This window comes from Delphinus delphis, chromosome 6 (genome assembly GCF_949987515.2).
Source record: "Delphinus delphis chromosome 6, mDelDel1.2, whole genome shotgun sequence".
NCBI lineage: Eukaryota > Metazoa > Chordata > Mammalia > Artiodactyla > Delphinidae > Delphinus > Delphinus delphis.
The window spans coordinates 53,727,482-53,741,571 of NC_082688.1; the positions used below are offsets into that span (position 1 = coordinate 53,727,482).

General features: G+C 34.6%; 1 protein-coding gene across 2 annotated transcripts in view; it reads right to left on the reverse strand.

Annotated features, from left to right (window-relative positions):
• The window catches only part of RFX3 (regulatory factor X3), a 291,963-nt gene that overhangs the window by 41,776 nt on the left and 236,097 nt on the right, over window positions 1-14,090 (reverse strand). For both annotated transcript variants that reach the window (XM_060014684.1, XM_060014683.1), the window contains 5 exons: window positions 11,705-11,826; window positions 9,856-9,968; window positions 5,895-6,010; window positions 5,303-5,457; window positions 1,223-1,320 (listed from right to left, as the gene is read on the reverse strand). In XM_060014684.1, the coding sequence (XP_059870667.1) occupies window positions 1,223-1,320; window positions 5,303-5,457; window positions 5,895-6,010; window positions 9,856-9,968; window positions 11,705-11,826 (604 nt within the window). The remainder of the gene's footprint in view (window positions 1-1,222; window positions 1,321-5,302; window positions 5,458-5,894; window positions 6,011-9,855; window positions 9,969-11,704; window positions 11,827-14,090) is intronic.

Sequence of the window (14,090 nt, forward strand, 5' to 3'; positions counted from 1 at the left end):
AGGTGGGCATATTCATGCAATGTGTCCTATACATTTTAGAGATAGAATGTGTTATTGCAAACCTTAAGCTGAAGCAGACTTGTGCTATCACAGACTTGTCAGCTACAAGAGCTTCAATTACACTCTCAAACTGAAAGCCAAGGCATATTGCTGGCATCTGACAGTAGATACAGACCCTGACAAAAGGCCACAAATGTGATTTTTGTTATCAAAGTTTAGACAGAATCAGTCCAATCTGTCATGTATGTTCACAGATTAATCTAAAGTAACATGGTTAGTAGGGGACAAAGTGGAGAGGAGAATTCATATCTCTAGCTAAATAATCCACATTCCTGAAATATACTCATCAACTATGAGATAACTGTTCTCTTTAAGAAATGATTACTTGGGCTTCCCTGGTGGCACAGTGGTTAAGAATCCGCCTGCCAGTGCAGGGGACACGGGTTCGAGCGCTGGTGCAGGAAGATCCCACATGCCGTGGAGCAATTAAGCCCATGCACCACAATTACTGAGCCCATGTTCTAGAGTCCGCCAACCACAACTACGGAGCCCGTGCTCTAGAGCCCGCGAGCCACAACTACTGAAGCCCACGCACCTAGAGCCCGTGCTCCGCAACAAGAGAAGCCACGGCAATGAAAAGCCCACGAACCGCAACGAAGAGTAGCCCCTGCTCGCGGCAACTAGAGAAAGCCTGCACACCGCAACGAAGACCCAACGCAGCCAAAATTAAATAAATAAAATAAATTTATTTTAAAAAAATGATTTCTTGATTCACAAAAGCATTCTCCAGTGTTAAAAAACCAAAACATCCTGAAAAGCAAATGGTTATTAATTTACATGAACATTTCGGAATACAGTGAGTATAGTAGGGGACCTAAAAATTCTAAAACTCAAATGGAAACTATTTGAACATTCTAGGCTGTTCTTTTCAATAACTGAAATTAAGCAATCTTAAATATACACTTTAGAAAAGGGCTGATAAATACACCACATCTAAAATGTTTCCCTAGTCTCTCTGAAAAGAGCATCATCAAACAACATATCTTGTGCAAGTTCTTTACCACATGGTTATAAAATACAAATACAAAAATCAATTTAAAAAGATTTAATTTATTACAATATTAATATTCTACATAATATCATTTGATAGGACAGATTTAAAATTCATAGTTCATAACGATTTCCTAAACACAAAAGAAAAAGCAAGGACATAAAAGTGTACCTTGGTTTGTATCATTCTCTGTGGAATATTGTTCATGGCATTGGAAAGCCAACCTTCAAGGCTTTTTGCAAAATTTCGAATGGCTTGGGTCAAGGCACCTAAATGTTAAAGAATAAAAGCAGAACGAAAAAGATACCAAAGAACATTAATCTTTATGCTAGAATAAGGGAAAACATGCAAGCACAACATGTGAAATAGCACAGAGCTTATATTATCCTCATTGACAAGACTTTATTTAACATTATTCCTAACTTTGAAAGAATCCAAATATTATATCATGGGCTTGTCTTTTAAAGCTATTTTGTTCCCAGATACTTATGATACTTTGTTGGGAAATGAAAACATTCAAACATTTTTGCTTATAGCAACATATACCAGTTGTGAATATACTTATGGAATTTTTTTATCTTAGACAAAACACTCTTTTCAAAAACAGCTTTGTGCTCAAAGGCTAAGTATTTTCTTTAGAAATTCTTTATCTTGACTTTTTTCAAGCTCTTAACCTATTTTCATTTCTTTAGTTAAAAAGAAAATAATGCAAAGCTTTCTCTTTTTCTCTATGCATCTCTTTACATTAGAACATGTCAATTAGAGTAGATATCTCTCACTCGTGTTGAAAAGTAAGATAAAATTAAAATTGCCTGCCTTGATACTTCTGGATAACTATTCTCCATTTCACTGGCAGGTAGCGATAAAAGATCACTGTGATAATAAAATTGCTGTCACAGAGGCCAATATTCTTAAGATATTCCTAAAACAGTCCATTCCATACTCTTTACATCTCTGTTAAAACCTGAATAGGGATAGGTCCCATGAGAGTAGTGTTTATGGTGGTCATAAAATGATTAGAAGCATTTTCCGTTAACAGGGGTGATTATGACTATTTTATAAAAACGGATCTGCTTATTGAGATGGCTGTATAATAGGAAACAGAATTCTTCTCTTGTTCAACAAGTAATTCAGTCAGTAGCATTTTACTTCACCTGTGCCCAAGGCTCCACGGTGTAGGGAGCAGTTTTAGACATTTAATAAGTAAGTGTTTGAAGCACCCACAACAGAAAATAAATCCCTGTGGGTTCCCTATAATGTGGGTAAGTCTTACAATTGGTAGTCCACAATAAGAGACAGAGAGGTTACATTTTTGTCCAAGGCTCCCAAGAGTATTAATGTTAACGATGGGATTAAATTCCTTGGTTTTTCTTTCTGTGCTCAAATGAGTCTGACATGCTTCTTTACTACTTTTGTTAAAGCAGGGTTAGAAATAATTAACTTACTCAAATTAAATGCAAAAGATATAAATTTTACTATTCCATAATAAAAACAACAAATTTTTAAAAATTATTTCTTTAAGTGGTCAAATGACAGAAGAGAAACTGAGATGGCTACATTTTGATTAGGAAAAACACTCAAGAAGTGCAGACTTTTAACCACGAGAATCATCTATTGGAAACACTGAGCTGGAAATTTCTTGAGAACTAATTTTTTGAAATTTCCAAAGCTTCTCACTTCAGCCAAAAAGAAAAAAGAAAGAAAAATATTTTTCTGTTGTATTATGTACTGGAACCATGGAGGGCAGGCATGAATGGAAATGAAAAACAGTGGAAAAAAAAATTAAAGACCCTCTTTGAAACTCAGTAAAATTCTGTATAAGATTCAATTTGGCTATCTGTATTACGTAGTTTTCTATAATTAATATATAATAATTATTTAATCTGAAAAAAACAAGAACTGAGAAAAGTTACTAAAAAAATTTAATATGGGTCTTGTTTTATTTAGACACATATAATGCTAGGGAGATTGTAAAATAAAAAGATATGCTTTGTATCTCAAATGATTGTAAGTTTTTCCTTTTTTGTACTAAATGACATTTTGGGTCACCTTTAATTATAATCATAAATTGTACATTTGAGTGTTACCAGTTGAGTTCTTACACAATTTTTTACACTTCACTTTTTTTTCCCCATTTTCAGATAAATGTATTTTAGAGTATAGTAGCTTCAAGCTGACTTTAAATTAGTGTGATATGCAGACTTTTTTGGCTAAAAAAAGGAATCCCATCTGGACAGTAAATGGTAGAGTGAAGTACTAGTAGCCAGGAAAATTAAATTTTCAAAAATAAAATTAAGTTTGTTCTCTCTATAGGGATTCATGTCAGATCAAATTGTGCAGATTGACAACTTTTTCTCATGAATGGATGGTTAGAAATTTAAAACTACTCTAAAGCTAACTTGTCTCAACCTGCTTATGATTAATATTAAAATGCACAATCAGAAGATAGTGATCTACACTGTATTTTAAGCTTTATTTTTGTTAAGTCTTGTTATAGAACAGGAATTAAAATTCCAAATTTACTTGGTAGGGTGGCACCTTAATGCATCTTGTAACTTCAGAGAAACTGTAAAACTATACTCATAATTCCTGAATTTGAGTTGTCTGAATGCAGAGACAAACTACTTGACAAAATAAAACGGTTTTCAAATCAAAATTTGCCAAAAACAAAGGTCATGTGTATTGTGTGCTTAAAAATTCTGGGGTTTAAAGCCAACTACACTTGATACGTGATTTAACTTAGGGAACTGCTGAGTTTACAAGTTAAAGTCTTGTGATGCTAACATAGAAGCAACAGATTTTAGAATTGTTTAATGAACACTGATGTTGTTGACTGGCCTCAAAAAAGAAAGTGTTCACTGACACCTTTTCTTATATCTCATGAGAGAAATTTATGTTGGTGGCAAGATGTCATAGGCTAATGAGCTACCCTATGCAACTTCTCTTAAACATCTCTAGAGATTATCACTCAGAGCACAGGAAGCAAGACAAAAACAGGAAAATCAGATTCTGGAACATAAATCAGTAGAGAATTTACACGTTGAAATTTTCCATGACAACATCACTTTTAATCAATCTTTAGTCAGGAAACTTGGTGCAGATAGGGTAGAAAATATTAGTAATTTATAAAAATGTGAGACCATGGCAGCTGGATTTTTAAAAAACTAATTTCTATATAAATTTATGTATGTGTGTGTTCATTGATATTATATGTAAATGTATGTCTAAGCATATATTTTAAGGTGGTAGGGAACATAAGAAATAACTCATATCTTCCACTGTTATCATATTTTAAAAAAGAAAGTATAAACATACAAATGTTAGTATCTTCACCATTTCTTGCTAAATCCCTATTTAAATATTTTCTGGAATAATTTAACACAAATTAACTGTGAAGAGTGTACTTCGAGTACATGGCTGCTAATTTTACAAGCTAAAAGATCGCTTTTACCTTATTAATGTCATTGTAGAGTAGCAATTCTGTTCCATATCTTTAAAAGTTAAGGTTACTAGTAGGTGCTCATAAAGATGTAGACCTAAAATCATTTCAACTGTCTCTAACACAAGTATCCATGATGGCTTTTATATTGACACTTGCAAAAAATAGCTTTGTTTGCAACAGGGTAGTTTAAAAAACACTATCACTTAAAAAAGTAATCTAATTTATCTATGGAATTCCTATTTGCTTCATGGCAGGAATACACTGCTAGTGCAGGTGCATTGATTTTTCTCTCAAAATGCCAGCTAACCATTACTGTTAATGGAAACTGCATTTGTAGTTCTTAACGTGATGTCGGTGACAAAGTAAATGCTTTTATAAAGAAATTCAACTTCAGTAGAAACCAAGATAAATTCATTTCAAATCAAAAGCAAACATGAAAGAGGCTGGTCTAGCAATTACAGATTTCAAAAATTCTGGGCTTTATGAAGGAAACCTTTTCCTTGGGTAGAATGATTTTCACATGGTTGACTGGCCTGGGAGTGTTCTTGCAATTAGTCATTGGGGCTGTCACATCTATAGGTTGTCTTTTTTGTCAAAAAGAAAATGAAAGATTGAAAAACAGAGAATTTTTCCCTTTTTACTACAGTTTTGCTCTAGGCTGCTTTCATGCAATACTCTGTGTTGCATGTTTTCTATTTGGCAAATTTAATGAGATTAGAATCACTCTAGTTTGCAACGTCACTACCCAAAACTTCCTGGGTGGAATGTATGAGAACAAAAGCATCCGTACTTGTCTGCATTTAACTTACTAGGAATAGGTCTAAGGACGTCGGGGATGAGAATCTCCACCAAAGCCTGGTACATCCCATGGTCACAGTTACACATCCATTTCAGGATAGACTCATGTTTGCACAGAGTTATCAGCTTTGCTTTCGGAAGTCGACTTTCTATTTCACTCAGATTGCTGGTGTGAATAAATGTAGCAAATGAATAGATGGCAAATGAGGATAAAAAAGAAAATGGACTTTAAAAATAGTTTTAGTTTATCAAATATTACTGAGGTTAGAACTATACCACCATTGCCCTGGTGCCACACGGCTGGATATCTATAACACTCCCCCAGAGCTGCCTATGCACGTTAATACTTTCTGACGGTATGAAAGGCAGATATGATACTAATTCCATGAGGATGAAATAGTTCTACTGCAGTCCCCCAAGTCAATATAAATGGGAGCTATAATACACACGCTGAAACCTCAAAAGAGTAGTTTGTGGTTTATTTCAATCTATTCAATTAATGTTATCAGGTAAGGTTCACAACTGGTATACATATCTCTAATTTGTTAGCTGTGACATCTACTCAGCCATGAAAATGAATTGGAAAAGCATATTGATTCTGACCTTGATTCAGTAATGGTAGTGCCGTCAGCTGGAGTAGAGGGAGAATAGCGCCAGAATGTTTGCCACAATTTTTCTATCAGGCTAAATTGAAGATTCACAACAACGTCCAATATTGCCTAAAAAACAAAATGGTTATTGATATTACCTTACAAAATTTCTTATGGGGATGTGTGAGGAGTACATACTGTAACAAGACTTAAATGTAAAGATACTTTTGGGTTCGTAAATTAATATGGTAAAACTGGACTAAATTTTGCCAATGGAAATGGGAAAACAAAAGAGATTAGCTAGGAAAAAACCGGGGGAAATAACTCTTAAATGATTAAGCAGGGTAACTTGTATTCCTCCCAGAATGACCTCACGTCCCACCCTTACTTTTTCCTCTCTTTTCTCTCCATTTTCATGCTTGCTTCCCTAACTTTTCTTTCATTCCTTAACCCACTACTTCCCCGGTTCCCTTACTATTCTCAGATCCACAGGGACACAGAACATACATTCAATTCACATCAGTCTTTACTGGACTAGCTGTGTCCACTAGCCATAAAAAAAAAAAAGCAGAAGAGAAGGGTATGGAGGTGCTTGTGTATGGCAGATGGAGTTAGGGCTCAATCAGCTCTGGTTAGGGTTGCTGACCATGGGTTCTGGAGTGTTCCTAGCCAAGCAGAGGCTGAGGGCAGAAACTACAGAGTCAGGCTGACCTCCAGAGGGTAGTGCCTGTCTTGGCAGAAGAAAAGCACAGCAAGCACCTCTCTGTGGTCACAGAATGGCTTACATTCAATCCTCTCTCAGCATACACCCTTTAGAGGGAAGCTATAAGACTATCCCCTTTTCTAACCTCGGGGGTGGGGCCCTCACCTCCTCCTCCTTAATTTTATCTCTTAGATCTCCAGCTGCATCAAGGACATTTTTATTTTTTTGATGATGCTAAAATTTGCCACTTTCATTAACTTTTGATGATATTTAATTTCACCCTGCCATTGCAATTAGTCTGCAAATTCGCCTTCAGATAAAAAGCAGTCATAAAACCAAAACTTGTTTGTACAAAGATCACGTGATTCTGTGATTATTTTCAGTATAAAAGACAAGTCCTCAGTATAATGTGTTTGATGTCATCAGCACTGAGAATAAAAACACGTAAAACAGTCCCTTCAAGACCTGCAAAATTCATAGAAGCTAAGAGACAGCAAGGGGCAATCGAGAGAATCAATCTGAACATTTAAGGCAGAAAGAGGAAACTGTAACTTTGTAATTCTGGAGTCTGTGCTACCCGTGTAGATCTGGGCCTGTGCATGATACAGAGAATAATTGATGTTCTATACAAAAACACTCTGAGACCAATTCAAGTATTAAGCAAAATCTGTTTGGGGGCATGTTCTGGGAACTAGTAGGAAATGTTGCAAGTAGTTGGAAAATGAAAATGGAGGGAAGGGGACTAATTAATTAACACTCTCCTCACCCTTTAATATCAGCAACAATAAAAACACAAAAGCAAGCCCTGGAAGGAAAGGCATCCAGATGTCCTTGCTCCCAGGCAAAACCCAAAACCTTCTCAGGAGGCAAATTATTATAGCTGCTTTCCCAAATGTAGTTTAGGCACATTCTGAGAGATGTCTATTAATGAAGCAATTAGTAATATCTGATATAATACCTTACATATTTCTAGCTATGAGATTGCTGTAAGGACACTATGCATATATTAAAAGAAAAAAATGACTGTCAGAGCATCTTGTGTAGAAAATTATATTTGTTCCTTACATAACTAGTGATACTTCCAAAATATCTTTGATAAGCCAACTGTGCAAATTCCAAATAACAGCCAAAATGGGTATATTAATCTTTCTTAAAAACATAAATTATAGGAAATATGAAATAAAATAAGGCAAGTCACAAATTCAGTGCACCTTAAATTAAGTATCTCTTCAAATGAAATAATCTCAAATAATTCTTCTGAAAAGGACATTCATATCAGCCACATTTAGTCAGTTTTACAAATGAATAAAACATTTTATCATTTGTCCACCCACTTTTAAATATGTTCAAACTAAAATGTATGCCAAATATAGTTTAAAATAATCTGTATTTCACTGGCTTAGGGCAAACAACCATTTACAGGACTGGATCCGAGACTCAGGCACCTGTCCTTGAAAAGTCTGGAAGTGTGACAGGAAAAAATAATTAGCATTCTTCCTTTTCATATATGTCTTTATGCCCCATGAGAGATGGCACGAACACTGGTAACTCCGAAATAAATGAGGATCATTCTATGAACTGCCATTTCCCATGCAGATTAATTACTATATATGTTCATATCTCTTCATATAGAGTATTCCTGACAATTAATGAAAATTTTGTAATCCAAAGAATATTTTCATCTAATTGGGGGAATTTTTCATTTAGATTAATTTTAATGTATATTCTTTAGTAATGTAAATAATCATGCTCCAAGTTATATTTTGAATAAATATGAGCAACTGAAAACAATCCAAATTATATCTGTGTAGGCGGGGTTGCTTGAAGCAAGGTTCACCTGAACACAGAGAAATGAGAAACTGATTAGAGAATCTTGATGTAAATCTTCACTGAATATACATGATATTCATGCAGAAAGAAAGAGAAATTTTTTTCTAGATAGGTAAGGATCATCCAGAAATTCTCTAATATTGGGAAAAGCAGTCAAAGAGAAACAGTAAGTGTTTTTCATAACAAGAAATGTTGGGAACAACAAACTGGCAGGACATGTTGAAAAACACTTCTGGCACACAGTTTGTTAATAAAGAGAGAACTTGCCCTTGGTTGTTAATAATCTAGCACCCCTGACAAGTACTCAGATTCACTCAAGCAGTTCTTATTTCTGGAGTGGGAAAAAAAATCTGTGAATGTTATGAGCTGAGACTTCTCACTGCATACTGCATTGTCAGCAGTCAGGAGGACTGCCCAAGGATTATCTTTTACTTCTAAGTAGATCATAAATAGCCCTGGAATAAAGCTACTTAAGTTCTAAACAGTTCCTCTTTCAAAAGGAGGGGTACTTTAGAAGACTCTTATTGCAATCTGTTATCTTCTTTCTACCAGGTGAGCTGCAGGTACGAGCGGGCTTGGAGAGAGTTCACCTCCTGGAGACAACGTAGCCAATTTTGATATAGGATACTCAGAAAGGGAGTAGGAGTAGGGATGGAAAACACCAAGAGAAAACTTAATTAACCATGAAAGCAAAACAAACAAAACTAGAGCCTCAATGATCCCTGGAAGGAACACCTAAAGTGCTTTATAAAACATTTCTAGAAAATAGTTTGGATAGAAATACACAGCTATCATGTAAAATTCAAAAGGTAAAAAGACTATATTGAAAAATTAAGTCTCTTTCCCCTGACTCCCAGTCACTAAGTTTTGTTCCCAAAGGCAACCAGCATTAATATTTTGTTCTTTCTTCTGGAGAGATGTATATAACATGTTCTTTTTCACTCAAATGATAGTATATTATACTTGCTGTTTTACATCTTGCTTTTTCCCTTAAAAACAAATCCTGAAGCTTGTTCCAAAAAGCACACTTAGAGTTGCCTGTTCTTTTTAATGGCTGCATAGCATTCTACTCTATAGATCATACCATATTTGATTTATTCAGTTCCCTGTTAGATATTGAAGTTATAAGCAATCTTTTTCATTAAAAACCATAATGCAACAAGTTCCCTGTACACTTATCTCTTCCCCTACATGTAAGCATTTTTCTAGAAGGAGTACCTAGAAGTGGAATTGCTTCATCAAAGGATTCGTATTAGAATAGGCTAAGAAGATGGAAAGTAAAATTTATTCTCCCTGAGACATGAAGAAAAGATAACTTATTAGTGCTCAAAGAAATATGAAGTAACTTTATCTGTCCTCTAGGAATATGTTTGATTATTTTGCTTTAGCAAGTTGCCTGGCAAAACTTAGCACGTGTCCGACTGTGTTTGAAAAGACTTACCTCACAGTGCTCTCGATAAAGACTCTGCAGTGACTTGATATCCTCAAAGGTAGTACCATCTGGCAGAGAAGAGATTTCAACTTCTCCAAACTCTGGAAGTGCTCGAGATGCATCTGTTACCATGACAACACAACAGAAAAAAAGTTATTGTGGATGGTGCCAATTACAGCTTAATGAGGGCAAATTTAAGAAGATTAAAAAGGAAAAAAATTTAAAGGTCAGTGGTCCAAAAGCAAGGACTTTTCATATTAGTATTTTATAAACAAAACTTAGCAGCAGCAGCAGCACCAAAGAATAGAGAGGATACTTCTAAAATTCTGGAGAAACTAAATTTTCACTATGATTATATTGGAAATAACATATCTCAGTGTCTCTCAATATAGGACCCCTCTGATAAGAAAAATACCTTGAGCTGGCCAGTATCAATTTTAGTTATTTTTATCATTATATTACTTAGGTATATAAAAATAAATCTAGCTTTAAACTTATTATGCTTATACCTCTCATATAATCATAAACCAAAAGACCTACAAAATAAGTACAAAGAAACCTAAAAAAATAACATTAAACTTAACAACATTAATTTGATATGACAGATGATGCTGTTGTCCTGTAACTAAATTACCTCTTGCAACATGAATATGGTATTGACTGCTGCAGCGCAGGATCTTTTGAGTTTGATAACCCTATACCAACACGTACTTCATGATGGCTGGTTCTCCCATTATGCTTCTATATTCAAATGAGCTGTGAAACTTTCCTCTACACAGAGCATTGGGACATCATTTAGCCTTCCCTTGGTATGAAGGCGTAATTTACACAGTAAGTCTCTCTCTGTTCTTTTCTCATTGGCTCTGGACAATTAATGCAATACACTTTGGTGCCAACCTTATGATAAATTCAAATACAAATGTGGAAACTAAAATTGCAGAACGGTATTCATTCTAGTCTTCCAGGTAATCCAGAATATGCTTTTATTTTTTTTAAGATTATAATTGAAATAAGGACACAAAATAAAAAACATAAAGATTCTTGCTGAGAGCTCAAGGGTCTACAAGAATATACTTGAGGACACTAGTTTGGGAATGCTGCCATAATGCTTTCAACTTCAGTAGCCATTCTGACCCCAGAGTACATTTCAGTTGTCTTTGTCAGAAAGTGCACATAGACACATATACACACACACAGACACATACACACACGCACTCTCTGAGAGCTTCTACTTATCTTGATCTGTTGTACCGAAACTATGCATGTTCATCTCTAGAAGAACTGTCAATTAAAGTGCCATTTTTGCACCTTTAGCTACGACAGGAATATGCAAAATGTTCAAGTTCCACTTCCTTAACTCTTTAAATAACAAGAAACATGCATACCATCTATAAAATTACAGAAGTAGCAAATACTGTGATCAATTTGAAAGAATAAATTACTTTTTAAAAGTTTATAATAATTTTTTCTAATCTAAGACTATATGCATATGCAACTTTATACGCAGGAAATAAGAATTCTTTTTGGCACTTCAAGTTACTACTGAAACTACCACACAATTTTGATCATAAATGCCCAATTAATACAAATTCTGGAAAACAATTTCATAGAAATAAGCCTTTAATTCAGATGCATTTAGAAGTTCTACATAGCTTGAGATTTTAAAAAATAAGCTCTTTTTCTATGAAAAAGTAGAAATGAACTAGAACTATCATATAATGTGCATAGTTTCAGCACACAAAAAAAAATCTATGTAATTAACATCTGTAATAGACATTGTACTTGGAGAAAACACTACTGTTGTTCTCTTGTTTTCAAAATCCTGATAGCAACTAATATGCATTATACCTTAACATACCTAAAAACTGTTGATGATGTTGACTTTGGGCAATTACAGTTTGCTCAACAGATGTGCCTGTCTGTTGACCACTTCCTGTGAAACCATCTGCAACCCCATCCACTTTCTGCATAGGCTTGTACCTAAAAATATTAGATGGGAAAAAACAAATAAACCAAATTATTCCTTGCTTTTTTGTACTACACAAAACTCCCAAGGCATTCAATTTTGTTCTGTCTTCTTTAATGTCTTATGATAGTTGTAAGAGTTTCTTCCTTGACAGTCTCATAAAGTTAGGATGAAGAAATTTTTTAAATTGTAAAAAGGAAAAAGAAGGGGAGGGGCTTAGGAAGGGGACCCATTTTCGAAAATTCAGAAATTTAGCTAAGAATGAAAGTGTTATGAGGTATTTCTTTGGACAGCAGTAGCAAAGATGTCCATGATTATAGTTTTAATACACAGTTTGAACATAACTTTTAATGGCCAATGGATCAAGGGAGAAACATGTTAAATACATTGGGATGTTAATCTGAATTAAGATCTAGGACATTGGGTCTGAGAAATGTTAATGAATGGCTTTCATTTAATTTATATCTCCAAAATATGATTCAACCTACAAACTCTACCATACTGTTTTTCATATCACCTAAAGCCTCCCATGCATATCAACACATTCATCTCCTTTGACTCCTGTCCACATCTGCAAATACAAAGACCATAAGCATCAGCTTGCAGCAAAATGCATGCAAAAATCCATCTACAAACCTAGGTTATCAAATTTAAAAAATTAAAAGAATCAAAGTCAGCCACAATTATGTATTTATATTTAGGTCCTCGTTATACAAACTCATGAACGTTCCATACTGCTAAAATAGAGAAAATATGCTTCAGCAGCACGGGCAAGAAGGGAAAGACTGCTTGGGAGAGAAATACCGCATACAAAAAATGCATAGGTAAGTCTCCTAGGATAAGCAAATACAAAGTAAGAAATAAGCAGCAACTATAATTTCTCCTTTCTCTAAGATTTCATATTTTTCTTCATTTTAGAAATTTAAAAAAACAGATAAACGCAAGAAAAAGTTAAAATCTACAATGAGCTTATTACCTAGAGATATCATCATGCACGTTATGTTGTTTGTCCTTCCATTTTTTCCCATTTCTAATTATATTTATAAACAGAACCACCTAATATTCTCACCATCCAGATACTTGACTCGTACACTGATACCATAAGTTAACTGTATCATTAATATGAAGTTACTGTAAGTAACAATGTCCCCACTACATGAACAAGATACACTCAAAGATGCCTGCACTCTGACAACAGATAGAAAATGAACGGACCTGGTGAAACACTGCACAAACTAACGCTGAGGTTGCCTTAGGAAATGATTCAATCTTGAATGTTATTAATTATGACTTAGATAAATGAAATTTCCACGAAGAACTGCAAAGTCACTCATAATGACATTTACATGTATTTCTTATGTGATAGCATCTCACAAAGAACTATAGGAAAAGCAAAAATAAAGTTAGAAGATGAACAGGGTGAAAAAAGGGTACAACACACTCATTCTTGTTATCATTTTAGTGATGACCCTGTACCACCAAAATGGTGGTCATTATTTTCTAGTGATATAAAAGAACTCAAACCTATTCTTTTCATTAATGGAAAAAAAAATCTGGAAGAACTCTTCAATTGGGGCCACACCAAGAGAGAACACAAGGGTTAGTATTGTGACGTGCTAGAAGTGCCATTTCTAAAAAATTGAATGTTTTCCTGATTTTTTTTTTCCTCCTTAAAGAATCATCTTAGAGAGGCAAAAAAAAAAAAAAATCTTTGTGAGGCAAGAACTTGGGGTACTTGTGTGGGGCAGCAGTTGCTAGCCAGTCTGTTCTAGAAGACCTGAATGATTTTACCTTTAGGGAATGTATTTAGGGACGCTTTTGTCCTCATTGATCCATTCCAGGTTTCATTTGGTTTTAGCCTCCTTTTTTCAGCTGTGAAGTTTTATATCGCTAACAAAAGAGGCTAAAATTGTTTAACCATGTTTCTTCATTTACGTTAATGGAGTTTGGGGTTCATGGAGTTAATAAACAAAAGTGGTTAAAGGGATTTGAAATATTTACTCTGGAGAAGAGAAAAATGGAAGTATTTCCTATAGTCTTCAATCATATTAACTTTCAGTATAGGATGAGACAGTAATTATTAGACTTTGCCCAGCTATGCTTTATCCTGCACAGCATCTAATATACTACAGATGTTTAATAGGCACAAATATCAAGGACCGTAAAAGGATATGACATATATTCATCTTAGACTGACATATAGACATCTGACAGATGCTATGTCACTGTCTACTTGCACATAGTGCTCAGCAAGCCTGTAGTCTGCAAGCAAAATTAT